This window comes from Vanessa tameamea, chromosome 10 (genome assembly GCF_037043105.1).
Source record: "Vanessa tameamea isolate UH-Manoa-2023 chromosome 10, ilVanTame1 primary haplotype, whole genome shotgun sequence".
NCBI classification, from domain to species: Eukaryota; Metazoa; Arthropoda; class Insecta; order Lepidoptera; family Nymphalidae; genus Vanessa; species Vanessa tameamea.
Window position 1 is genome coordinate 13,089,151 of NC_087318.1, and position 27,292 is coordinate 13,116,442.

General features: G+C 33.3%; 2 protein-coding genes across 4 annotated transcripts in view; one reads left to right on the plus strand and one right to left on the minus strand.

Annotated features, from left to right (window-relative positions):
- Window positions 1-18,078, minus strand: part of LOC113404263 (uncharacterized protein) — a 31,755-nt gene extending 13,677 nt beyond the window's left edge. For 2 of the 3 annotated variants that reach the window (XM_064216050.1, XM_064216049.1), the window contains exons 1-2: window positions 15,832-16,153; window positions 4,216-4,333 (exon numbers count right to left, since the gene is read on the minus strand). In XM_064216050.1, coding sequence (XP_064072120.1) covers window positions 4,216-4,333; window positions 15,832-16,021 — 308 coding nt within the window. In that variant the 5' untranslated portion in view covers window positions 16,022-16,153. Of the gene's footprint in view, window positions 1-4,215; window positions 4,334-15,831; window positions 16,154-17,871 lie in introns of those variants that run through there. The other variant, XM_064216051.1, reaches the window with a different exon arrangement.
- A 754-nt stretch (window positions 18,079-18,832) lies between these two features.
- LOC113404265 (etoposide-induced protein 2.4 homolog) lies at window positions 18,833-25,355 on the plus strand. Its single transcript, XM_026645127.2, has 7 exons — window positions 18,833-18,979; window positions 19,063-19,217; window positions 19,565-19,820; window positions 20,012-20,131; window positions 20,383-20,606; window positions 23,559-23,630; window positions 23,787-25,355. Exons 1-7 carry the CDS (start codon window positions 18,965-18,967, stop codon window positions 23,872-23,874), a joined length of 930 nt encoding a protein of 309 aa, XP_026500912.1. The 5' UTR covers window positions 18,833-18,964; the 3' UTR covers window positions 23,875-25,355.
- Window positions 25,356-27,292: the final 1,937 nt, after the last annotated feature.

Consider the following 27,292-nt stretch of genomic DNA (forward strand, 5'->3'; position numbering starts at 1 on the left):
TTGATTACGCAAGTCAATGGCATATATCTATTTTATTACACATAACATATCGTTTATATCACAAATCAGATTATAGCATTACTATCACTGATATCATTTTAATGATATAACGTGGAACAGAAACTATAAAATAATATTAAAATTCAATAAAAATATATTCAAGAGCTTCCATGTGATGCGAACGCAAAACGGCCAAGACCATATACGGTGCTTACTTCTCGTAGTATTCGATATTATCTCACATACATTTGATATATTTGAACATATACATACATCAAAAAGTATTAAGAATGTTTTCTGACATGGTCTTGGTTTGTAAATAACATTCAACGTCAATTTTTTAAATATTAAAATCAACATGTCGGCTACAATTCAATAGCAAACAGTGAAGAATTGGTATTGGAGGCCCTGTGTGACAAGTACTTACTAACTAAATATAACTTACGGGTGGATTTTTTATACGATATTAATGTGAGGTATTATTTAAAATCGTACATGAAAAAAATATTCCATAATAAATATTCACAATAGCAAATTAGTTGCAAGAAGTTCGTGCGTACGTAAACGGTATCTTGTAGTATATTATACCTACTTCTCATAGAACCTTATACAACTGCTTAATCTGAGGTACCTACCGTTTTTTATAAAAAAATCTTTCAATAGCAGCTCGTAGTTAAACTGTTAAACCATTCAAATATCTGCGCCTGATCTATCTCCGGCCACATCAGATTTTCCCTTTTATCCAGTTATGAGAGTATAATTAAAAACGAGTATGTGCACACATTTGAGCAATGTGGTAAGACTTGAGCAAGTATCTTGTCCTGCATATCGATCACCGTGGCCGGAAATAGTTTAAAAGAAAATTATTATTATTACGGCACAGCGCTCGCTCATTAAAGTTAGCGTTAAAATAAAAAAAAATCAAGTATAACATTTACAACACGACAAATAAATAATTACTTAATAAATCTTCTGAAATTCAGTTATATATATGGAATAATGTCATTGTAAGATTGAGGAATAAACAAAATATGATACAGAAACATGTCAACGATAACGTAACAAAGGAAGGATTTCAATCCAAAGGACAACAATAGAACCAAAATTTGTAAACATCTGAAATCTATCGACTAGACCACAACCGAACGTCACGAAACTTTGCCATACGAGTAGGAAGAAATCTGGATACGAACGTAGCTATTTTGATTATACTGATAACGGAATTTAGAAAAACCGCTGTCAAAGGTTAAAATAAAATGAATACAGACGGATTCACGGAGAGCCGCTAGTGTGATAACAAAATAAATACCTTGATAGCATCGAGGCGTCTATTACATTGCGTATAACTTCCAATTGACCGCGTGACCTAATTGTGACTAATTGATAACAAGGATCCGGTTGCAAATAACTTTGATGATGTCCCGTAACTTATGTATCCACATGACTCTTGCCGTAATCGAGTCCCGCTAAATTAAAAGTTAATATTTCAATTAAAGACGCATATTATGTTAAGCGAGTCGTTTCTTAAAATAATAATTTCGGCCTTCGTCTTGTTCTCATTCACCTTGCCTCTTTACCGTATTAAAAAAAAACTGCTTTCCGTCGCCGTTAACAATCATATGATTTAATTCATTAAATCTAGCCACGGAAATATTCCAGTTCTATTTCTTGTTATATCAATCCATAAGTATCCATCAAAAACAAAGGTATTATATTTTGTGTCTGTAATACGTCTAACGATTTCGCAACCGTTAGTATACGTTGTAAGTGAACAGAACCTACATATGTAGTATGTATGTGTATATATATAGTTGGATGCGTTGCCTTCCATCTGATTGAATTGAAACTGTGTACAACGGTTTCTGCTACAGTATAGTCGATATGTGTAGACGACTCCCATCACGAGAGGTGTAAAGCAAAATAGACAACTTTGACATCGAATCGACGCGACCATTGGTCGAGATCTTAAATATTATATAAATTTTAGATTTTTGGCTTTTCGAAGAAGTTCTTATCGGAACTTAGGAAGTAAAATTAAAGTGGATATAAGTGAAATGATATAGTGTTATATTACTAAAGATACATTAATCAAAACCTGTCCGTAGTGCCATAATACAAGCAACCCACTGCAATTTGTAAACCTATAGTTTGTTAATCTTCACACCTTCATTGATTGAAATACGTACGCGGCGCACAAATCGTGTCCGATATTTATTTACAACAAATTATTTACTCGGAACATTAAAAGAGGTATTGCATCGTTGCCGTGCGTTGGCTAGTTTGAAAATGTATTCGTCATACTGACTAGTATGTAAACATTACGTTCTATACAAGTCATATAAAGGAATATTTAAAAATATAAAACATATGCAACCCTCTCTGAGGTATAAGATATTATGTTATCTATGTGGTATCTAGCGGCTAGGCTTTAATCACAATGGAAAGTAGTTTTAATCTTGCGAAATGTGTATGGTTCCGTGCGGTTCCGTCGCTAAATTGTGGTAAGTGATGTTTACTAAGATTGCGCAGACTAGGCTCAGCTGAGACGGTTTGCGTAACACGATACTGGCTAAGGTAGCGTGTAATTTGAGCGACCGGTGACTATTTATTATATACCTGATTTTTTACTACCAAACTGGTTTGCATGTCTGTACGCCAGTGCTTAACGATAAGTGAATCATTATAATTAATCTGAATAAACAATCACAAATTGACAAATTCTTGAGTCAAATCAGTATTTTTTTCCGAACCACCGGTTTATAGTGTAAGTGAGCAGATAATATAACATAAGGGACGTGATGCATTTGGTCCACACGTTGAGTATCGGCACATTGGTCATAAGAATACGTTTTTTTATAGACAGGGTCAATATATTTGGGCGTTGATTTTTAAATTGTAAGGCAGTGTCTACGCATCGGTATTTTTTCCATTCCAACCTTCAACGAATACGACAGTTAAGCTAAGATTTGCAACAGATCGCTCGGCGAACCAAATACAGTTAATCTTATTGAGACTTCGTTGCTCAAATTGTTTTTCTATTTTCTGATCCAAAGCGTCAGTAAAAGTAAGACGTCACTCGAGATGCTGTGATACTTTAGGCTAGTTTGCGATATGAAGAGAAAGTGTGACAGAAGCATATGAACAAAACGCCGAGGCGAAAACAGCAAGTACAGTTACCGCAATGTTCCATCAAGCACAACGATGTGCTCTCTACCTCATAGCCAGTGTACATACACTAAACTATACGAATATGTATAAATGTAAAGTCATAGTAAATATCCCTCGGATAGGCACAGCCCTCCCCTCCTCACGAGGTCATAGGTTTGTGAATTGTCAAGCCCATCTCGTCTGCGGACTAAAACTACTATAAAGGATATTAATTTCACATATATATATACTATATAGTATACTGTTGGTACTAACTAACATATGTTTAGTTTAGGTTTTACACCCACGCCTACTTACTACACTTTCTGAAGCAGAAAGGCTACAGTGCATAGTGCCTGTATCACTTTATTGCTTTGAATGCGCTTTTTTTTTAATTTATGTGAAATAATAGTATGTAGGCCGTATATAAAGAATATACATGTTTACACACAATTTGGAAGCTAACAACAACTAAAAACAAAAGTTACAATAAATTACTGTGTCATAAACAAGTTTCGTATTTCAATTAACATAAATATACAATGCACTTAAAATTGCGTGCAATATATGTTTTTCGCGCGACATTCGGAAACGATTTCGGAAATCTACAATTCTCGCAGAAAGTAGGACTTGGTAATGATCGCCTGACAATCATCATTACTATACATTGTATATATCTCCGGGTGGCATCGACAAGGTATTTTCAAGCCGTCACAAATACAAACAAATATATGTACTATAGTCTATTCCAACCACAAGACATTAACGTTTGACATAGATGGATTTGTAAAAAAATGGCGTTTTGAACGTCGACGAAACTGCTATCGGTACTTTAGAAGTAAAATTAAAGTACATAAGTAATCAGGTGGAATAGCGTTGCATTTTCATCTGCATTTCACATGCATTTCATCATCAAATCGCATGGCGTACGTAAATCTGGGTTTGTTTATCTTTATTCCTTCTTCGATTGGAATAGAATGTACACAGATATACGCGATAGTCTCTTAAATAGAACAATAAGAAAATCAGATCCAAACAGATAAAGGGTAATTATTCAAGGTCGCTTACTTGTATCCTGTGAGAATGTTCAGGAGAGTCGACTTTCCGGCGCCTGACGGGCCCATTATGGCCGTCAGCTCGCCGGAGCGCAGCCTCCCCGAAACCGACTTAAGTATTGTCTTAACATCTGTAAATAATAATAATAATATTAGTAAAATATATAGGTTTTATTATAAAATGGTGAAATACTCTTCTCTTTATCTTAGAAAAACGAAACGAAACTCTTAAAATTGTTCGTAATTATCAATAAATACCACATACATATCTAAACTACTAATATTTTTTTTAATTGTGCGGTACATCATATTTCATTGAAAACGGAGCATATACTTTATTAGTTATACTCGCATTTCATTTACCGAGCACAATCTCAAGGTTTATAAAATTCGGTCTCAAATATTTTATATAGCAAAAACCAGAATAAAAATTTTAGTATAAAGCTGCGCCCTGCGGGTTCCCGTCACACGCGGGACTACACGAGACGAGTACTTCTCTACAGTTTAACAGAATAGTTGTTGTTTATGACTATTACCTTCCTCAATTATCGGATAATACATACAACACAAAGACAATTATTCAAATCGAATTTACTTTGTGGTAGGGTTTTGTTGTATTGTTATGTTCCGGTTCGAATGGTGAGTGAGCCAGTGTAAGTCACATAAGATGGAACATGGAACATGACACAAACACTAAGAAGACAAATACAAATCATACCTACCACCTCCCGCTACTCAACTGCGAACCGCTATCTACAGATACTATACATTATATATTTTTTATCTAATACAGAATGTAACATTTAGTTGCTTAATGTTAATAGTCTTGCTTAAAACCTTATATGGTAGTCTCCACAAAATAATGTTAGGAAATTTAAAATCAAATGAAAACTTATCAGTAAATAGAGTTTTTTATTTATCAACACAAGCAAACGCAATCATGTAAAGGTCATTTTAAAATAGATAAAGATAACAAAATCATTTCTATTACACATGATACTCATCAAAATTTAATATCTCGATATTTGTAACGACTTCCATTAAAATCGCACGACAAACAGCACCGAGTTATCGTATGATTATTTTTTGTTTATAAACTCGGGATCGGCGGGGAAGAGGAAACGTCGTGAGATAACTGGCACGTGTCGGATGAAATTAATTTGAGCAGAGCAGACGAAACGAGGTTCAACGCTTTTTGTCAAGTCGATACCTTTGCAAAAAATATATGACAACTATTGGTGCTGTCCCGGACTTGAAAACGCAATTACTGGTTAAGATTCACGTGTTCTGAGCACTGGGCTATCTCGGCTTATTAAAGGGAACCTTAAATTCGAGGCGACGTGACAATCGTGATGTCGAAGGAGAAATTTAAATCTTATCACATACATTACACTACATCATACGTTACTTTACGACGCACGACTAGTTTTATTCAAACCTGAATATTGCTTGCTGTAAAATAAAAAAATAAACAATTAATGTTTATTGTAACATTTATCAGTCATTATAATATTATTTTCAACTTTAAAATATACAAATAAAAACACGAGCCTTCTAGTCGTTGGGAAATCCCCTCAGAATTATTATTAAAAAGCCCACCGAGTTTTCTTAAATAATAGTAAAAAAACGCTAAAAACAGTCTTACATTCATTTACAACACTAAACACTGTTTCTAAATATTTCTAGCAGCAATAAAAGGTCAACTGACAAACTTTCATCCTTAAGTTTACCCTTCTGGGTAAAGAAAAACGGCATAAGAGTGGTTTTTTACTCATAAACGTAACGTACCGATTTCCATGTTTTTAACTTTCAAAAACGACTGTCGTCCTAAACTTCACTCTCTTAGGTGATGAATTTTCAAACATACTTTAATAGCTTTCTTTAACTTATTAACACGAGACGAAAGGCCGCGTTTCATTCTAACATCTGCAATAACGAATAAAACTTTCATCCCATTAGGATATTAATTTTAAGAATTCCTGTGCAAAATTTCATCCCGTCACACCATCCGGTTTCGGTTGTACGTTGTATGACACTCAGGTAATTCAATATATTTTAATTTCAAGTAGATGTAATGATATTATTCTTATTCGAATATCGAATTCTATAAAATACATAAACACGGACGTGATATTCGTTGAGATTGATAAAAGATATCTGAAACGTCACGAGAGAAACATTCATCGATTCTATTATTTTGATATTGACATATCGAATTATATCAACTCTATACGCGTTGATTAAATACATAATTATGTTTTTTTCGTTCTTGCGGACTGCGTGTTGCTAAGTATTTTGTATCAATAATGTTATCAATAAATATATTCACAGATAATATTTCGTAGGTACTTATTTGCCCGTGATTGTAAAATAATTATTGTCAAAATAATCCCTTCAAATAAAAATAGCCTTGTGTACACATCCAAGAACCATTAAAAAAAGAACTGATTTGTATTTTTGTATTGAAATTACATTTTAATTACTAAATAAACCGTGCATTAATGATCCGAGGTATTAAAATAATATTATTAATAATTTAATTAATATTTTTATTTAAACTTTGTATATAATTATAAATCTATTTTTGGAACAAATTATTCTAAATTTAATAAGTAATATTATTAGTAAAAGAAAAAAGTTAAGATCTATTTAAATATATAATAAAAAGAGGCCAAAAGGGTCACAACGCCGTTTTTCGGTCAATGTCTGGATGGTAATAATTGACGACAATTTAATCGGACCATATTTTTTACCAAGGAATCTAAATACTTTTATCTAAATTTTGTTTTTCAGGTATATTTGATTGAAAAAAATAAAAAAATATATTGAAATAATATCGTTTTCCGTCTCGCATTTTTAAATTTGGACCGATAATTATTGTTAAAATATTGAAAAATATCCAGTGTTTAATCGTTTTTATAAATCAGAAGAAAAAAGTAGATTTTAATCAAAACTTTTTTTTAAATAAATTTTAGAAGTTGCAATTTTGACTTATTTTGAATAAATCTAAAAAACGTGATAACTCAAAAATGGTTCACTTTTGCATAATGCATATGTTGGTTTACCAACCCGCATTGGAGCAGCGTGGTGGAATATGCTCCATACCTTCTCCTCAACGGGAGAGGAGGCCTTAGCCCAGCAGTGGGAAATTTACAGGCTGATTATGTTATGTTATGTTTTATATGTTGGTTAAAATTATCGCAAATAGTCACCCCTATCACCTCCTAACGGGAATACGTCGAATTACCAATAACCCTGTATATGTACAAACATTCATTTTATCCTATCAAGCATTAAGTACTCCGTAGGATCGACTTTATTGATCAATCTTTAAAATAATATTTCAATATTCGAGCTCGTTTATTACAGGTTTCGAGTTTCGGATCAAAGGCCTCCGTTTGGAAATATACATACATATTACAATGTTAATGAACATTTACATATGTATTGTTCGAAGTCGAACACACAGTTAATCCAAGTCACATGTTTTAACTTATATCTCGATGTTGTTTTATACACTTAGTCTTTGAATATTTATAGTCTAGATAGATTAAAAAAATTGAAAACACTTCGAAAGAAATAGTGGCTAACAGTTGGCCACTAAGTACAGGCACACTAGTAAAGTATTACGTCGTTTGGCGAGTGTCAAGTCACGACAAGCTGTCACGCACCCCATAATAATAAAGTTGGTTCGTCTGTTTTAGTGCTTTTGTATTGCGACACTATATCGAGATATACACAACATAAGCATTTGGTACTTAATTAATTCTATTCCTTCATCAGAGTGGGTTGTCTAAGCGATTTTAGCGTGTTGGGAAGTATTACTGCAATAATTCAGTATGTTTGGTGTCACGTGTGGCAGACTTCCATCCGGCACGCGGTTTCCAAACGATGTTTTTTCATATACATTCAGTCATACTTGCCCATGTTCGAACCCACAACGAACAGTTAAGATTAACGTGATCTTACTAATAAATCAACACGGCTCTGAGATGGTGATTATATAATTACATATTTTATTAATTATACTCGGGTTTAACCGCGATCAGGCATTTAGTATTATACGGCACGACGTTGTCAATCTCTGTAAAAACCCCGAATTCAATTTAATAATATAGTCATGCAAAAATAATATACAGGTTGAATTTCTTGTAACAGGTTTATTTGTGACAAATTTCTTTAAAGATTAATTACAAATACAAATTTTTACCCCAGAAGAAATATTTTGTGACCGGATTTGAACTTGCGACCTTCGGTTGACATCTACGGGTTACATCGACGGGGCCAGCTCGGCTTATCAATAAAGATAACACAGTATTTCCTCTACGACGATCTTCTGTGTGTTATTTATTCTTAGTGACATTAACGCGGTTTAAATTGCATAGACTTTAATAACATCGGATAAGTTCTTTTTTATTGTGATATTACTTTAATTCTCTATCCATTCACTAAATCCTCGACTTCAGTGAGATGACTGAACCAACCAGATCAATAAGGAAATTTCAAACTACGACAACATAATATTCAAGCTTGTCATGACCAGTTTGAAAACTGTCAGAACCGAAAAAACTGTAATCTGGTTGAGACTGCGAAACGAAGCTACTTTTACAATCTACGTATACGAATAAATGAGGACGTGTTTATAATTCCTAAATGGAAATAACTACTGAACCATAACACTTTACCAGCTGATGCAGCATGTAACGAAGAAGGGTTTACTATATGAATTACAACTTATATAACAAAAACGTGAAATTCTCATCAATAGAAGAGTATGTAAACTTAGTAAAAACTTAATAACATTAAAGACGTCGATGTAAATATTACAAGGGCAACACCTTAAATTATCACATCTATATAGTACCGAAGCCCTTGCCTGTCTTTGGCCGAAATAAATTGGTTAAATACAGTTGTAATATTAACGTTACATTATAAATACCTAAAAAAAACCAGTAAATTTGATATTTATTTCTTGCAGTAATCACGTGCTGTACAACTGATGTAGGTATTATTCACGACTAGCAACTCTTAAATAATTTATTAGTGAAACATGTTCCTAACTCGTATAATTGTTGGATTTTATAATTCATAAACCTTAACATACTAACTTCGTCACTGTTTTTAATGTACTTTCATAAAAAAAAAATATAATAAAAATAAAATTGAAGCGCACACAATAAGACAAATCTGTGATAGTTATATAAACCTCTATATATATATATATAACTTCTCGATCTACTGATAACCCCTCCTAATCTACCTTTAGAAATTCTCCATTTCTGACATGTCCAGAACGGATAATCTTGACCGAACTATAAATACATTAATTATTTGGATAGCCTTTTTACATGTTATATGATTAATTTGATTGGAAAAACAGGGAACAGACGTCACGTTGAAGACCTTTATTTTAAGGGCACTTCGAACCGACAGAGGTGATTGGTCTTGCGGTTGAAAAAAAACATAATAAAGTTGTACATTTTTTATCTCCATAATGACCCGTAACGCGGCAATTCAACTTGTCATAGTTGAAAAGACAAATGAAAAAATCATACAGGTTATCATTAATATATGTATAACAATTCAAGTTTGTTAAATCAGTATGGATAGTTATACTAAACTAATAGAGTAGTCGTCATACGAAATGTTTTATTAAGATTTTTATACTTTTGCAAATACGCAAAGTTGAGAATGGTCCACGAAATACTGAACGAAAATTGTGAAGCGTGAAGCAAATACGTCAACTGATGCTTAGATACTTAGCCAATGCCCTTTGACATTAAAATATTACCTAACACTCCCTATGGAACCTTAGATATCGTCCACTGTTTAAACCTGTATGAGACGAAAGTCGACCATGACAAGCTTGCACAAACTCCTACGACCAGTATAATACTTTCTTATGACAAACAGAGACAAGATTTTAGAATCCCATTAAAAATACCTACTAACTCTTAACTACAAATTGTATGTAATAATGCGCATGACAATGAGCCTTCAGTCAACTGCCATATAATGCATATAATGGTGACGAACCTAGAGGTATTCTGATCACTGAACGCACGAGCAACGTTTAATTAAAACGTTTTAAATACATCTTACGTATGAACACGTTTAATAACATATTGCTCGAGCCTCGAGGACAGATAGAATTACGCAAAGAACCGAAGCAACTGTATAATAAACATGATCTGAATAAGAAGAGTTATATTGCAAGTGAAGTAAAAACAGTTTGACGAAAATTATTTAATAATAAAGAGTGCGTAGTTTATTTACCAGTATCCTTTTGCAACGAACACTTGTGATATTTCGTAGATATCGAAATATAATTCATGCGCGTATTCAAAAATAAAATTATTGCCAATTTGTGCGTTTGTAATTTCAGAAAGCGTTATTGTAACATTTTTTCTTGGCTACATGAACTGTCACCAACGTGAATTGATATCCAAACGCTATTTGCCATTGCCATTCTTCAGACCTTAGATGAACATAACAGAAATGACACTAAAATAATCTGAGTATTGTATTTGAATTTGCTTTTATATTATCGTTACTTAAAATTTTCCACGTTTGGCATTATCTACGTAAGACATTATGGTTTTATTAATCACGAATTACGAAATTAATTGTTAACGCACAATTAGTAATAGAAATGAAATCGTACTTGTATGTATACACGTGTATACGATATTACATTTTAATGTATACACTACGTCATTATTCGCTTGTTCATATCCCATGTGTTTGGGGTCAACGCAGTGTGCAAGGGCCAATACGAGCAGCGCGTGAAACTCAAGGTTTGGTAGACTTTTACGAACTCTTAGTATACTTCTGCAGGACGGTATTTAGATCAAGAAACTGGATGGATGCGGTTAAAACCTCTTACGACACCCACGGGCTCTGATCGGCTGACTTTATTACTACACTACGAACCACACGACGAATTTGTGTCTATGTCAATAATATCTAAAAACCGTGCTAAATCGTTTGATCATTAAAAAAAACTTATCACTACCATCGATAGTGTAAATAATAATTTAATGAGCAATTTCAACTCGTGTACCATTCAAATTATACAAGTTTAAAAATCCATTGAATACAAGTTTACCTTTTCAAATTGAGATTACGTGGACCGATGGCATTGTTAATAAATTCTGATGAGGAAAACCGGTAAGTATATTGCCATCAAGGGTCAACAGCTTATATATCTGTCGTTATAGGTAAGTACACTTTTTTCGTTTTCCGTATTTACGGTAACTATCTTATTAACTCTTCACATTACGAAAGCCTTAAAAGCCTATGTAAGTTTAAGGGTTGGCTCTGTTGTAACTAGTATGATAGTCACATGTTTTGTGAGAAACGCCTTATCAAACACGGGACCCACTTGACGCGCTAGGGATTATTATGCAGTACATTGCACTATCTTATTATAAATACTAATTACAATTCAAAGAAATTAAAATAAATATTATTAAATAATAAAATACCAAAGGTCCTATAAACGAATGATAACAGAAATTGATGTATTTATGAAAATCAATTTTATAACAAACTTTATTTTTATATTCATAAAGATGAAAATCGCTTATCATTGCAACACTTCCTCTTAATGTAATTACTTAAAAAACCTTGAAATTTTAACCAAGGATAACGTGCCGCATGATTTTATACATATGCAAAGCGAGCCTAAGGAATTATTGCAGATTTAAACAATCTTTAATTCAGTGGCAGTAACCGAGCCAGTTCTGTCAATGTCATGTTTGAGTAACCAAGAAATTACACTGCGTTTAAGCATTGCCCTGTCAATTTTAACTCAATTTATAAAGTATAATACGACATTATCGAAACGTTTATCGTACATCATAAGAGTATCTATAAAAGTTAGATAAGCATATTTTGTGATGTCTGTACGAGTCGGTGATGTTTCAATTTTTCCCTTTTATAACAACAATTGTACCTAGATAAATATCAAGAATCACGTTAGCATTTAATGCGGTTAGCAACTGAGAAAGACGTGTATGTTTTGTTTAAAGTTTTCCTCAGTTACGACTTATTTTAATTAATTGTGGACAAAATAGAAACAAGTGTAGAGAATTTATCTGCAAACATTTACAAACTTGGATTGCCAACTATTGCAATGGAAATAGTTCATAGTTGCGAATCATGATATTTTATTAAATAACTCCTTAATAGATCAGCGGCATGAGGACCACCTAGCGATAAGAAGTAATATAGTTCAATCCTAACCCAAGGGGTTACTATCACCCCTCTTAACACAAAATTATGCTTTAATGTGCACTTACTACGTATATTAGTAATTCATTGCAAACAACTTACTTGATGGTAGGGCTTTGAGCAAATTGGGTAGCCTGGGTAGGAGCCGTACTCGTCGACATACCACCACATAATAGCAATACTTAGTCTTGTGCTTCGAAGGGTGAGTGAGACAGTGTAGCTATGGGCACAAGGGACATAACATAATTGCTACCAAGGTTGGTGGCGCATTGACGATATAAGGAGTGAGCAATATTTCGTACGGCGACGATGTCAATGGGCGGTGGTTACCCGAAGGTGAAGAAACGGTGGCCGATTTGCCCGTGAAAAAACAATCTTCTGAAAATATATACATAAACATACTTTATTCTACTTATAACATATATTATTGTCCAACAATATACAGTTTATAACTACGTGCCGAAGCGCCAGTAAGAGCAAAAAAATATTGTTTATTATTATTTTAGAATCATTCAATTACTTTCAATGAGTCATTATATGCATGTTACTCGGCTCTAATAGAGAACAGCGGGAAAAACATTATCATACAATAGGTACTTGGTATTCTGTAAAGTTAGACCGAGTGAACCCTAATTGAAGATTGCCGATTCAAATCCGGGCAAGCCCTACTAAATGTTCACGTGCCTAATTTGTGTTTATAATTCATCTCATCCAATCCAAGCCTTCTCCGAACTAAAATATATACAAAAAACTAAATGAATACCACCGCCACCGGTTCAGAATGTTGAATCTACTGAAATAAATCTGCAAGAAACTTAGGTGTTAGTCTTTTTTCCGACGATTACCTTACAGAGATAACAAAAATTAATTACAATTGAATAATTATTTATAATGTATGGAAATCGTCTTCGATTCTTATGCTACCTCCACGCTTTTTTATCATCGATATAATCTTTTATCGCGTAATTCGATTTATTAATCGAGGTGTATTAGCATAAGATTTGAATTATTTAAAAAAAATAACATGTTAAACAAAATTTTTGTTTTTACTTTGCAATTATGATCAGTAGTTTAATCAGTTTTAAATATATTGGGCCATCTCGGTTCGGACTTATAAACACCCGATTATTTACTTATCCATGTAGAATATTATCCAAAATATATTAGACTTTCCTATAGTAAGAATTGAAAAGTATATAATAATTATACCAACGATTTAACTGGGCTAGTGTGTGCTTGTGTCATTTAAAATTAAACTTTTTTTTTCTTCCGTTATAGAATGAGGAAGTAACCGCAACACTGATATTGTCAGTGACAATATAAACTTGTAAGAGTCGTTTTTAGAGCCGTATTTTCCTCAAAGTCCACTGTCCCAAAATCTCACGAATAAATTAAAAAAAAAGTGAGCCACTTCGTGACATTATCGGGAACAAATAACTTACCGTAAAATATTTTCCTCGTTGGTTTCCTCAACTATTTACAAATATACATATTCCCCGTGAATCAGACTAACTCGTGCCAAATGTACGCTATAAAGTTTTGCGCAGTCATTGATGGGAATACCAGACGTCCCGATTGTAACAAAATGTATTATCACGATAACGTGAAATACCAGAAAGTAATACGCGACTTTTACTATAATAATTATGACATTTATAAGAGATAAGAAGGGCCAATTTGGGCCATGGAGGCCTCTTCATACAGTTATTTTGTTCAAAGAATTTATTTGGTAAAAATATTGAAATATTGAGTGAAAGTGAAAAGTTCTCTTCCCGGTGCCGGAGACATGCATCGAAACATGTCACAAGTGACATACAGAGTGCATTCGAACAGAACAGAACTACTGTCATCAGTTCCTTGTAATTGGATTGAGGGGTGAGTGAGGCTTGAGTGATTGCAAGTGCCGTGGTTGGCTGCGCATTGGCAATGTCTATTGGCGAAGGTGATCTATTACCAACAGAGACACAGTCCTTGTTATGTTTGTCGTTCAGTAATACAACTTAAAAAACGCTAAGAACAAAGTTGTAAGTATTAGAACGTATGTACGTTCTTCTGTATAATTTTTCTTACCACTAATGAAAACTTTTACGAACAATGAAATCAACTATCCATACGTTTAATGTAACGTGACGTCGGTTGTCTATCAAGAATAATAATGAAAGATTTTTTTATGATTTTTCAAACAATTTGTGTTATATAAACACGACCGATATTAATAAATTTATTTCTTGTTTTTTTTTTACAATATTACTTTAATCATAATTTTATTCGTTGGGAGTCAAGGCAGTCGTAATTTCTGTTTATAATTCATCTCGTGCTCCTCTAAAGGAAAACGTCGCGGGTCGTCGGAAATCTCATGGGTCGGAAAATACTGCTACAAACTTACGCCACAACCAATATTGGACCGTCAGGTGAAAAAAACTCCAGCCCAGCAGTGGGTTATTTACAGATTGTCGGCTACTAATTACTTAAGTATTAACATCATTTTAATAATGATCTTCTAACAACCAATTAATGTTAATGGATTTTAAGACGAGCATTAATAAGGAAGCTAGTTTAAAACCGGTAAGAAATACGAATTATTATTTCTTCGTGTAAGGACATGTTAGTTAAAGAGCGACCTTTAGTACGAATTCGGTCATGTTCGAATACGAATTTCCACCAGCGTCCTTTCTGATCATTTTATTTCGGTTGCTTTGAAATAAATTCCTAGTTTTTATACATTTCGGAAAGCTAAGTAAACGATTATGTTTTTAAAATAATCTGCAGAGCAAGTTTCATAATGTTTTTTTTTTGTTTTTCAGACATATTTGATGGAAAAAAATAAAAAAAATATTGAAATAATATCGTTTTCCGTCTCGTATTTTTAAATTTGGACCGATAATTATTGTTTAAATATTGAAGAATATCCAGTGTTTGTTTTTATAAATCAGAAGAAAAAAAGTAGATTTTAATTGATTTTTTTTTTAAATAAATTTTTGAAGTTGCATTTTTGACTTATTTTGAAAAAATCTAAAAAACGCGATAACTCAAATATGGTTCACTTTTGCATCATGCATATGGGGGTTAAAATTATCGAATTACCAATAACCCTGTATAATAACTCTCAATCTCGGCGTAATGATCGTCAAACAATACGATTACGAAAAGCCGTCGGCAGAAGATCCTCAAGCGAACAAAGTGAAGTGAAAACAAAGAATGATCAAAGTTCGTATCCTTTGTACTACAGTTTTTTCAACTTCAACGATTAAATATATACAAACAACTATCTGCGTAAACAAAGATATACAATATCACAAAGCGCATGTTATCAAAATAACTTACAACTAGTTAACAAAATTCAATTTGGATATCGAACTAGACCCTAAATCCTGGTATAAATATTAATACTTACTGCTTTTTCTCCCTTCCTGGACCCTATAGGTCAGGTCTGTGAAAGCCAAATCGACTGGCGGTCTCTTGGGTAGATGTGTGAGGGTCTTCGGCTGCGCTGGGGTGATGGTCACCTTCAGGCTGTCCTTCCTGCCGGATATCATCGGTTTAGATTCCTCGAGTGTGAGGCATGCCTCTTTGTCAACTTTCATTTTTATATTTTACACAATGGAGCTGTGAATTAAAATGTCAAACTCTCATGTCCTACGTCACAAAGGAAGTAAATACGGGTGCAATAGACGCGCGACACGCCGCACGCTCGCGCACACACTGAGTGGTTGGGCGAGCTGAGTGACGTCGCGGTGGAGTTTTGAACTTTGCGCCGGCGCAGCGGATATGTTTTATCAGGGTTCCACAATTATATCGATGAAAAATATTTTTTTACAAAGTAAATACCTACATTTTTAAAGCGTCACATTATAGAATAATTTAATTAGAACGATTTTTTTTATTAGATGTAATAAATTGTCATGGTAATATGGATCTAATAAAAATCTTTTACAAGTAGTTGCAACTCTCTGTTGTCACAAATTACATCTATTTTATATGCTTGTACAAATAATTATTCATTAAACTCACTTTGAGTTGAGGTAATTTTGTGACCATATTTTTTTGGTCTCAGAATTAGTTACGTTAGTTTCATTATGCCAAATATATGTATGGTTCTAACTAATGTTAAAACAATATGTAGTGTTGTGTTTGGTAACACATGATCCAAAATGAGTAAATGCAAAAATATGTGACAACCTCGGAATCCAAAGCACAATGTAGATTTTTTTCTTGTTTAAAAAACATATATATTAAAGAGCTCAGTGTGCAGATTGAATTATTCAATGATAAGAGTTTCTCCAAAATTATGAATTAGTGTGACATAGACGAATAACCAATAAAACATCTAATCAGGACACAACTGACTTAATGGTAGAGCTTTGAGTAATCCCATCTGAACCATGCAATTATCAGATATTCTTCTGCTTCGTTCATTTATAAAACAAATGATATAAACAATGAGCCAATATATAGAAGAAATTTGTACTTATTAAAATTAAAAGATTTCATTTGATGTTGAAATCAAATCAGTTGAATCATTGACTGATGATTAATTTTTAATCACTAAAATAAAAATTATCGTTCACACCATTTTATTATGACATTTTTACAAATATAAAAATCAACTTTGGACTTATTTGTAGTTTATTTTATTTCCTATATAATTTAGCAGCTGCTTCAAACTTGCATATCTAAAACTCAAATCTCTTTTACGAATATCACTAACCCTTTTAATGAAAATTTTGCAACTGTTTATATTATATTATAGAAAATTGATATATAAGCCACTGACCTACATAATAAAGACAAATTAAATCTATAAAAAGTGGTATCAGTTTACCCCTGCAAATATATAATAAAGATGATGTACATTTAATTTAACTGGTAGTACAAATGTAGTTTTGAACATTTACTTGACTTTACTAATTAGTATGTCAAAGGTTTTATAAAGACAAAGGTCAAGTAGAATGCCATTCATCTTGTATACCTTATAAACAAGTTTTATACCATAAACAGGCAGTAACATATTGTGCGACTATTTTAATCAACCACAACAATTTAATTTTATACCTTAAAGATTCATCAGATTCATTCATAGCATCTAAAGTTCACTGTTAATAATGAAGGTAATTAAGAATTTCGAGAAATAAATATCTCTGTAAATGTTAACATGATAATTTTTTTGTGTTTTTTTTATATACAATTACGACCACGGCTTAAAATCAATAAAAACTTTCTAATAAGTACATACTTTGACAATAATTGTTATAATGATAATTTTTGTCATGCTTTTAAGGGGTTTGATTTAATCTAAATGTATATAGATTTATTTTAAAAAAAAACCAACAAATAACATGAACTTAATGGTAAAAAGCAATGAATACTCTTAAAGAGGTCATGAGATATGGCTACGTCGAGAACTTTTACGTTCAGATTTGTAATAAATAGTTACCCAAAGTTATTCAGAAGAAACTTGCTATCCATCGTTATCCAAGCTCATAACACTTATAGTTTCTAGAGAACTAACACTTAATACTACCAGAAAACCACAACGTAATTTTTAATTTAAAAATATCACAATTCACAACATTCGCAACACAACATGTTATAATGAAAATTTGCTATGAAAACAAATAGTGCGTGCATTTGTTATAGATTAAATATAAATATTGTGTTGTGACTTTCAAATGTCATATTTATTATTTAATCTATGCCTTATAATGACAATTGGAATTACAAGATTTATATTTTATACAGTACACACATTAAGCAATTGTGAAATTGACGCAGATTTTTTAACAATATCTTAATAATTTATTCTTTAAGAAACGGATGGAGAAACGGACTCCAATATACTTAATCATAGTACATATTTACAGTAGTTAAATTGTGAAGCAAAAGTTTGACTAACAACTTGCAATTATTATAAAACTAAATATTTAAATATATTAAACTATTTATGTGACGTAAGGAATTTTTTAATATTCTTCGATACTGACAAGATATGTTTTTCCTAACGATATAATTTCAGTTACTTTTGAGATAGATTTAGTACTAATTTTAGTTTTGTCACAGTAATAATGAGACAGTTTCCATATGTGCATCAAGTTTTATAAAAACCAAATCGTTATTTCTCGAATCATATACAAAATTAAATTATGGAAAACTTTCAACTCAGTCGCAGTGAGATAACCAAAAGTCCTGAAAAAATGCAAGAAGTTATAGGATATATAATATATAGGACAAAAAAATAAATAAAACATTACTTATTATTTTATTTATTTTATACGTGTGCAGTGAAATCATACACTGAAACTTATGCACAACTGCAGTGTCTAGTAATATAACTATAATATATTAATACCTCGTGAAATCGAATGTGGTAACACCAGCTCGATTGTACATGTACATAATATAAGACTAAAGTTCAAAAAGTGACAAATATTTCAATATTACGTCAAATATTTTCTCCATAATGTAACAAAACTTTTTTTTAATACTGTTTATAATGAAGCAATAAGATTTGCAATAATAACTTTTACAAAATGGAAAGCGTAACTGTAACTATATTTTAAAATTTTTACAAACCTTTGTGAAATCAAAGTGTTATGTTTTGTAATAACAAAAGTATTCTTTGTTTCAGAATTTTTGTGTATCGCTTATCAAAGGTTTTATAGATAGTTTACGAGGAGTCACTGTCTTATTGTATTTAGATAGAGAAATAAATGAACGAGCTCTCAGTCGATCGCCACCAGCTGATTTTGAAAACAGTAAACAGAAACAAACAAAAGTGAAACAGTTAGTTACTTATATTTATTCTGATTCAGGTGTTACCTTTGAAGTCTAACATTGTGTAGCTTATGTTGGAACTAACTTGTTTTATTATTACGGATCCTGAAATTAAAATTTAAATCAACACAATTTTATTTATATACAAAAATATTTTATTATATTTATTCTAAAATTTATAATCATTTATTGAAATTATATAAAATATACATACCTAATAATATAATCATTATTAGTATAAGCTATAATAATTGTTACAGTTTTTTTTGCTATAATGAATTAGTAAAATATAGAGAAATCACACTACTTAGCCATCAGGTTGACTAGATAAAATTTAATTTAATTTACTTTTTCAGGGAATCAAAAGTACTTACTAGGGTTTTACAATCATGTATCCTCAATGGATTTATATTTCTGTTAAGCATACTCATATTTGAGTATGGCCTCCTACCTGCAGTGAAGTACTTAGTTATACTAGTGTTTGGCCACAATCCCGGTGTGGCGCACAATGTGTGGGGTTGGATGCAACCCTTTCTCTCCATGACGTTCAGGATGATATGGGTGCTACCTCTCTTTCTCCTGAGCAAGCTGGTCAATAGCTTGTGGTTTCAAGTAAGTAGGCAAAGAATTTTATGTGATTCTTCAATACACTAGTTTCCTTTGAAAACAGCAACTAACTTATCATTAACTTTCTGCCATATTTTAACTCTTATAACACTATATAGATACAATATTAATATTTAAAGAAAAATAAATTATCAATGTTCTATTTATTTCTATTATATATATAACAATATTTTTAGGATATAGCAGACTCAGCATATAGACATCGGAGAGGTCGTCCACAATTCATGTCAAGTGTCAGTAAAATAATTGCTGATTCACTATTCAGTCTTCTGGTGCAAGCTCTATTTTTAGTTCAGGTAATATTTGTAACCATCATCAATCAACTACTTGACTCTACCCATGGCCTTTGTTTAAGCAAGTTACATATTAACACTGCCTGCCCAACCAACTAAGCCAGTGTAATGACAGACACCTGTCTATACATTGGCTGAAACTTCCAGCATAGCAATCCACGGGTTAGGTGACCACTTACCACACCATATATGTTGAGATGATGACAGTTAAGACATATATAAATGTTACTAATATATTTTCTTTTGTTTTCCAGAGTATGCTAGTCAGTATGTTACCCATAACGTACATCGGGGAGCTGTTGTGCTTGGTCCACATGTGTTTGCTGTACTCTCTGTACTCCTTTGAATACAAATGGTTCAACATGGGCTGGGAGCTACACAAGAGACTTACATTCATTGAAACCAATTGGCCGTACTTTCTGGGCTTCGGTCTACCATTAGCTGTGCTGACACAGATTCCCCAGTCTTATATAATAAGGTGAGTTGGTAATTATAAATTTTCAATCTAAACATAGTGCAATACATCTCCTTATTATGATTGACGTATTCATTGTTCATGCTTGCTGAGAAGTAATAATGCAGGGTAGAATATTACACAACACTACAATCAAAACTATTTGAAAAAGCTTTTTAAGAGTTAGGTTATGGAAACATTATTGAAAAACTGGTGGTGGTTTTCTCATAATAAATATTAAATCCTTTCATACTTTTATCCCCAATTTTACCTTTTAATGAATATTCACAAGCGCTATGATGACTGAATTTTACTAGTAAACATGAGCCTTAATATAAGTTTAAATTTTTCTAACATTAAAAATGAGGAATTTTGATACAAACATTCATTCCACATCTCCTTAAGGCGTAAATTTTCGAAAACACTACATCGATTATCTTTTATTCACAAATACAACTTAAACACTAGTCTCCATATTTGAAACATTGAAAAAAGGTGAAGCTTCCGCATTTCTACCCCCCAATTGAGCCACAGCCAGCCTGCTGGGAACGCTGTAACGCTCTGCTTTACTCATAATAAGAACCCTAAACATCGATTTACATGAGCGACGAATTTCAATACATCCGCCATTTAACGCCCGTATCACATGAATTTTGAAATATATTTTTTTAGTGTTCATTTACCTTACATAAAAAAACCTGTGCAATATTTCACCCCATTTGACCCACCGTCTCAGGCACCGTTTTATATCCGTTATTTTAAAATTTTATTAAGTCATTTTAGTGCAGACGCTTCTTGTTACAACTCAACTTTTATGAACGAATTGAACACGTCTCGCATTCCTTCTGAGAATTTATCCTCCGTAGCGATACCGACACTATCGGCCGGTGCAATAGGAGAGTCCTGTTATTGTGTTTCACAATCAAAATATTTGGTGACCGGCTAAGAAAACGTAGTCAAAAATGTAATGCAGTTGCTGCTTTCTTTGAAATCAGCCCGAGACTACAATTTATCCGTATATCTGAATCCCCTTAGAATGCTTTTCAAAAATCCCTTTTGATGCTCCAAAAAGCAAGTAAAACCGTAAGTCCTGCAGCTGAACTCATTCACGTAGGATTTGCGGTCCGATTGAATTATAAGAGTGGCATACTTAGTGATAGGCCTGTATGGGCAGGTACCACCCACCCATTATATATCCTCCCGCCAAATAGCAATACTTATTATTGTTCTGTTCGCTTGAAGGGCGCTTAGCCCGAGTTATATTCTTTGTGTCTGTAGTTAGTCACAAAGAATACATCATTGTCAATATTTCTTACTTTTATATATATATGTCACTGTAAAAGCTCGAACTACGGTAAATCTTAAGATTTTCCAGTAAAACCTAAGATTTACCGATTATGAATGGTAAATGTCCATAAAACTTTGGGATTCGAACTTTTACCATCATTCACTTGGTAAATCTTAGGATTTATATGTTAGGTTAGGTTGGAATGGTAAAAGTCCGAAAAAGTCGTCCGTTTATAATAAATACTTACATTTACCAACTCATGTCGGTAAATCTTAGGTTTTACTGGAAAATCTTAGGATTTACCTTAGTTCGAACTTTTACAGTAGCATATATATGGCAAACATGTTCACTCGAGATAATCAATTAAAATAAAGAATAGCGTGTCATTTATTTGATTATGTAATAATTTCACGATGGTCCATAAATATTCTGCCACGCGTTACATACGAATTTAACAAACATATGTGTGTGTTTGTGTATAATCGTATTCGTTAGTTCAACTGCTTCAAAAAATTAATTCAAGTTAAATGAGTAGTCGGAGTGCGGGGCGCGTGCGACAACCTTGACGCTAGTAAATATTCCACTACGATTTCTAAGTGGCGATTGTAACACCGAACGTACTTCAGTAGGTACTGGATAAGTGATGTACTTTGCTCTCGTATCTTATCGTAATTGTAATAATTACCGGGTCTTAGTAATATTCAGAGTAATTAACTCTATATATACATAATTGAATTAATAAATACTACCTACATGTTATATAAGTATATATATTATGTACTAAATAACAGACGCAATGAAATAAATTAAAAAATAACAATAACAAAAAATAAGTCGAAATAATATTATATCAAACCCTATACAGTAGGGAGAAATAGAAATAGGGAAACATGGAGGGGGCCATAACGCTTCTTCGTCACGTGACAATTTCTGCCAGTTCACTCTACCGTAAGCTGCGTAAAATACCTGATCCAAAATACAATCAGTACAATATCTCAGAGCTTGCCAAAAGTCCTCTTCAAAATATCTGGAGCTTGAGTTAGGTACTTTGGTTAATTTGTTGTAGGTCTTTGTCCAAGTCCGGTAGGTACCGCCACTCATTAGATATTCTACTGCTAAGTAACAATACTTCGTATCCTTGTGTTCCGACTTAAAGTGTGAGTGAACCAGTGTAACTAGAGACACAAGAGACTTAACATCTTAGCTGCGCAGGTTTGTTGTTGTTGGTTTGTTGGTCAGCAAAACTCAACTAAGAATTGTAGTATATATACTTGTGATTGAATGTCATACGAACAATGCGAGTCTCATCGCGATCAGGTGCAATGTTATTCATATGAAAGCACGAATTATCGATACAAATATTATAGATACGGGAGTAATTATGATATTTGGTATATTGGTACGACCTGTGGCCAACCCCCGCAGTAGAGAGGAACTATACGGCATAAAAGAGCGTCACGACGTTCTCCGGCGACGCTTACGAGTCTGTTTCACCCCCAAGGCGCGCCGGTAGGTGTTTCACGTCAAAAATATTAATTACAAGTATCTTTAAAGGGGATTATGTTAACATGCGAGCTAACAATATAGGGATACTAGTATAATGTATCAGCTAACATTCGCTTATGTTTTGTAACACTTCTGGAATCGATTCGCTGCGGTTCACACGTTTTATGTTTTTTTTGTTTCAGTGGTTGTGTTTTCTCAATCTTCTTCCCGGTGTTTATTTTGAGCGGGAACGAAGCGACTCCGGTCACGGGAAGGTGAGTTTTGTTGCGGACTGATTTTTGTGTCGATTATATATGAAGGGTGAGGCCAATGCCATACTGCCTCATTGACCTTGAAACTTTACTCTCATGGCCGAACTAACATCACTTCAAAATAGTGCAGTATTAAATACCCGACACGTTTGTCCGCAGCGAGTGTCCGCTGCGCCTGTTCTCGGGCGTGGTGGCGCTGGCCAACGGGCTGTTCCGCCTCGCGCGGCGCCGCGCCGACGACACGTGAGCCCCCCTGGGGGGGGGGGGGGTCGAGCTACGAGTACATCGACATAAATTGCATTGCTCACGATTTTGTTTAATTTTATAATATTCGATTTTTTCGTGGTACATTTACTTCTACTTTTTTAACTAGTATAAATCGCTACAATATTTTTATGATTATTCTAATCCAGGTGAAGTATGCCCATATAATGTATAAACAACAGTATCATTGATTGATAAAAAATGAAATAGCCTTTTGGGGCATGACGCCCGGCCCCGGCGACGCCCGTGGGGGGCGGCTCGTATATATATGTATATAATGTGACGGGACTGTAATATGGGGATAGAATTAAAATGTAATGTATAGAACGTTCCCTGGAAGCGACCCCGCTCATCTCAGCGCGCCTTGGATCATTTTCGATGGAAACATATCGTTGCGATAAACAAAATGTAATTTAATATTTATGTTTGATACAGGGCTCTATTAGTATTAGTATGTAGCGGTGCGATTAGCGGGCGGCGGCGGCCCGGTCGCGGGAACCCGACGGGATTTATTTATTGGTGGCCATTGGCTCACGTTGCACCGAGTATATTCACATAAACGAAATAGCTTGAAACGTTTTGTTGGTTCTATAAAAGTATGTCATATGTTATGTGGAGGTAAGGGCTGTTCGCGGATATTCGTTTCCGGTATGTGGAGCTGTGGTCACCGTTAGGAGTAAGACGTAGGCAAATGTTGCTTAATTAGACACTTGCCGCAAGCGCGTTGTGTACGCCCGTACAATGTTAATGTTCTTAATTATTATTTATTGTATCGCTACAAAATGTTCTCTCGCGACGGAATTCTGTTTTCATGACAATGTTAAGGGTGCACGTTTTATGTTTTATTATTGTAAATTGAAATACTTGTATATTTAATACAAACACAGACACTGATAATATATATTTGCGATAGATTGTGGTCTGTGTGTCTGACGTGTGTGTTTTTATGATATACGATTAGAAATAAATTAATTACGAATGTATCAGACATGACGTGAACGGGAATCGCGCGCCTTAGGGCGTGACGTCATCAGTTAGACTCCCGGCACATTGTCGATAGTAGATTTAAACATATATTTAATTTGGATACAACTTTATGATATAAAATATATTGTTCCCAATCTTTTTATAATTAATACAATATTTCAAAACTAAATAACACAATCAGAACATTATATGTTTGTATTTACAATGAGGCCGTTTGCTGCAACTAGAGACTCTTCCTGAGTATTCGGGGAAAGGATAAAACACCTGCTGTCCATGATGTCACTTCCGACGGAGAACATTTTGTAGTGATCGTTGACCAACGTGATGGTGCCTGGAATGTTTGGTGACATGTAATTACTTATCGCTACACGTAACGTTCAGTCATAGTATAGTTATAAAGATCATTCTCACTCTGAATAGTCGTTAATTGTGATTTTATTTTTACATGACATAATTTATTAAAGGAATTGACTGATCTATTTTGTTTTATTAAAAGCAATGTTTCCCGAAGAGGTACCCCGGCAGTAGTGGAGCTCGAGCGTCGGGAGGGCAAATTAGATTTTGAAAATTACATGATTAGAAAAACAATAGTTTATATAATGTTTTTACCTTCCAGCAGTTGGAAAGTGACTATAGGTTTAAAGAAATTAAAAAAAATCCAATTACATAGAATACTTGAGCGAGTCACATACGATGGGCGCTTTAATTATTATAGTTTAAGTGGCAATCGCGCCTCTGATAACAAAAGAATGTTTGCATGGTGAAGGCGGCCACTCGGGCGTATCATATTTATAAACTGACGGTTAGAAAAAAAATCAATACCCAAGTGTGACAAATTCAATTATAAATATATAAATAAAACATTTCTCATAATAGTTTTTTCACTCCTCACATTCACCCGAGGGAGTGTGGAAATCTTCGTCTTCAATATCCAGGGCTGTTTCAAACTTTTATCCCCGATTTACTTTAGTTACGAATTTTCAAAAACACTTATTTGTGCCTTTTACTCATAAGCAGAGGCCTAAACACCAATTTCACATAATACTTAAAAAATATACTTCCAGACAATTTTTTGTCCCCTATTTATTCCCCCTTTGGGATGGAAATTCAAAAACGATGTAACAACAGTCGTTTACTTATAAACGGCAGCCTAAATACAGAATTCCGTATTTTTTTTATGATATCGGTAGGCGGACGAGCAAATGGGCCACCTGATGGTAAGTGGTCACCACCGCCCATAGAAAACGGCGATATTAATCATTCCTTACATCACCAATGCGCCACCAAACTTGGGAGCTAAGATGTTATGTCCCTTGTGCCTGTAGTTACGCTGGCTCACTCACCCTTCAAATCGGAACACGACAATACCGAGAACTGCTGTTTGGCGGTAGAATATTTGATGAGTGGGTGGAGTCAGGCCAATTTCTTATAAAAAAAAAAGCAATCTTTCGCATTGCACGTAAGGATATGGTGTACTGTAATATAAAGACAATAATACAACAACATAATATATAACGTTTTATTGACACAAACGTTAGGATATGTCATTACACTCATATGATATAATTATTACATAACATAGATATTTAAAATGGAAAACCACTTCAATACATTATTTAACATAAGGTAATGTAAAGAAAGACATTAATAATGGCTCGTAAAAAATAAAAATATATTTGCTTATGACTACGCTGATAGAGCACCTGTCAGATGTATACAAATATTTGAGACGATCGTTCCAAACGAGGTATTGATCTTTTGTAGTTTGTCAAAGAGATAATAAACTTATATTAAAACTTAAAATTATTTATGCTATTCATTTTGGTAACGAATTAAACACGTAATTAAATTATAAAAAATAAATTCCAAATACTGGTAAAACAGTTATTGTTACGAAAGCGTTTTTTATTTTTGTTCAAGCAACATCAAAAGCTGCGCTTTAGTAATGGAATGTATTCGTAAAGAAAAAATAAATATTTTTTTTACAAATACGTCACAGTACATGATTATCACGACGATAATATTTTCAGCGATAAATATTAAAATCTAATCTAAAATTATTATATATAATTTTATTCATAAATGTCATTTTCCACTTTGGGATGAGGTCTATTTTAAAATATTTGAGATCTACATCTTACGAATGCACAATGCACTGATATACATTTTAGATAAAATACAATCACATTATTTAATACTACTCTAAGACGGAATGGGTATTTAGAAATATAACAATATTCAAAACAGTTAGGATTTCCTTCGAACCAAATAAGTCAACATTATCATCTAGCGCCATATTCTACGACTTAGAAATTTCATTGTAACTCATACAATTACAGCTGTAGCGTTCTGTACACATCTACGTGCGATCAGAAAGTTTTAAACGCCTTCGGTGCACGTCTCGTCGTTATTTC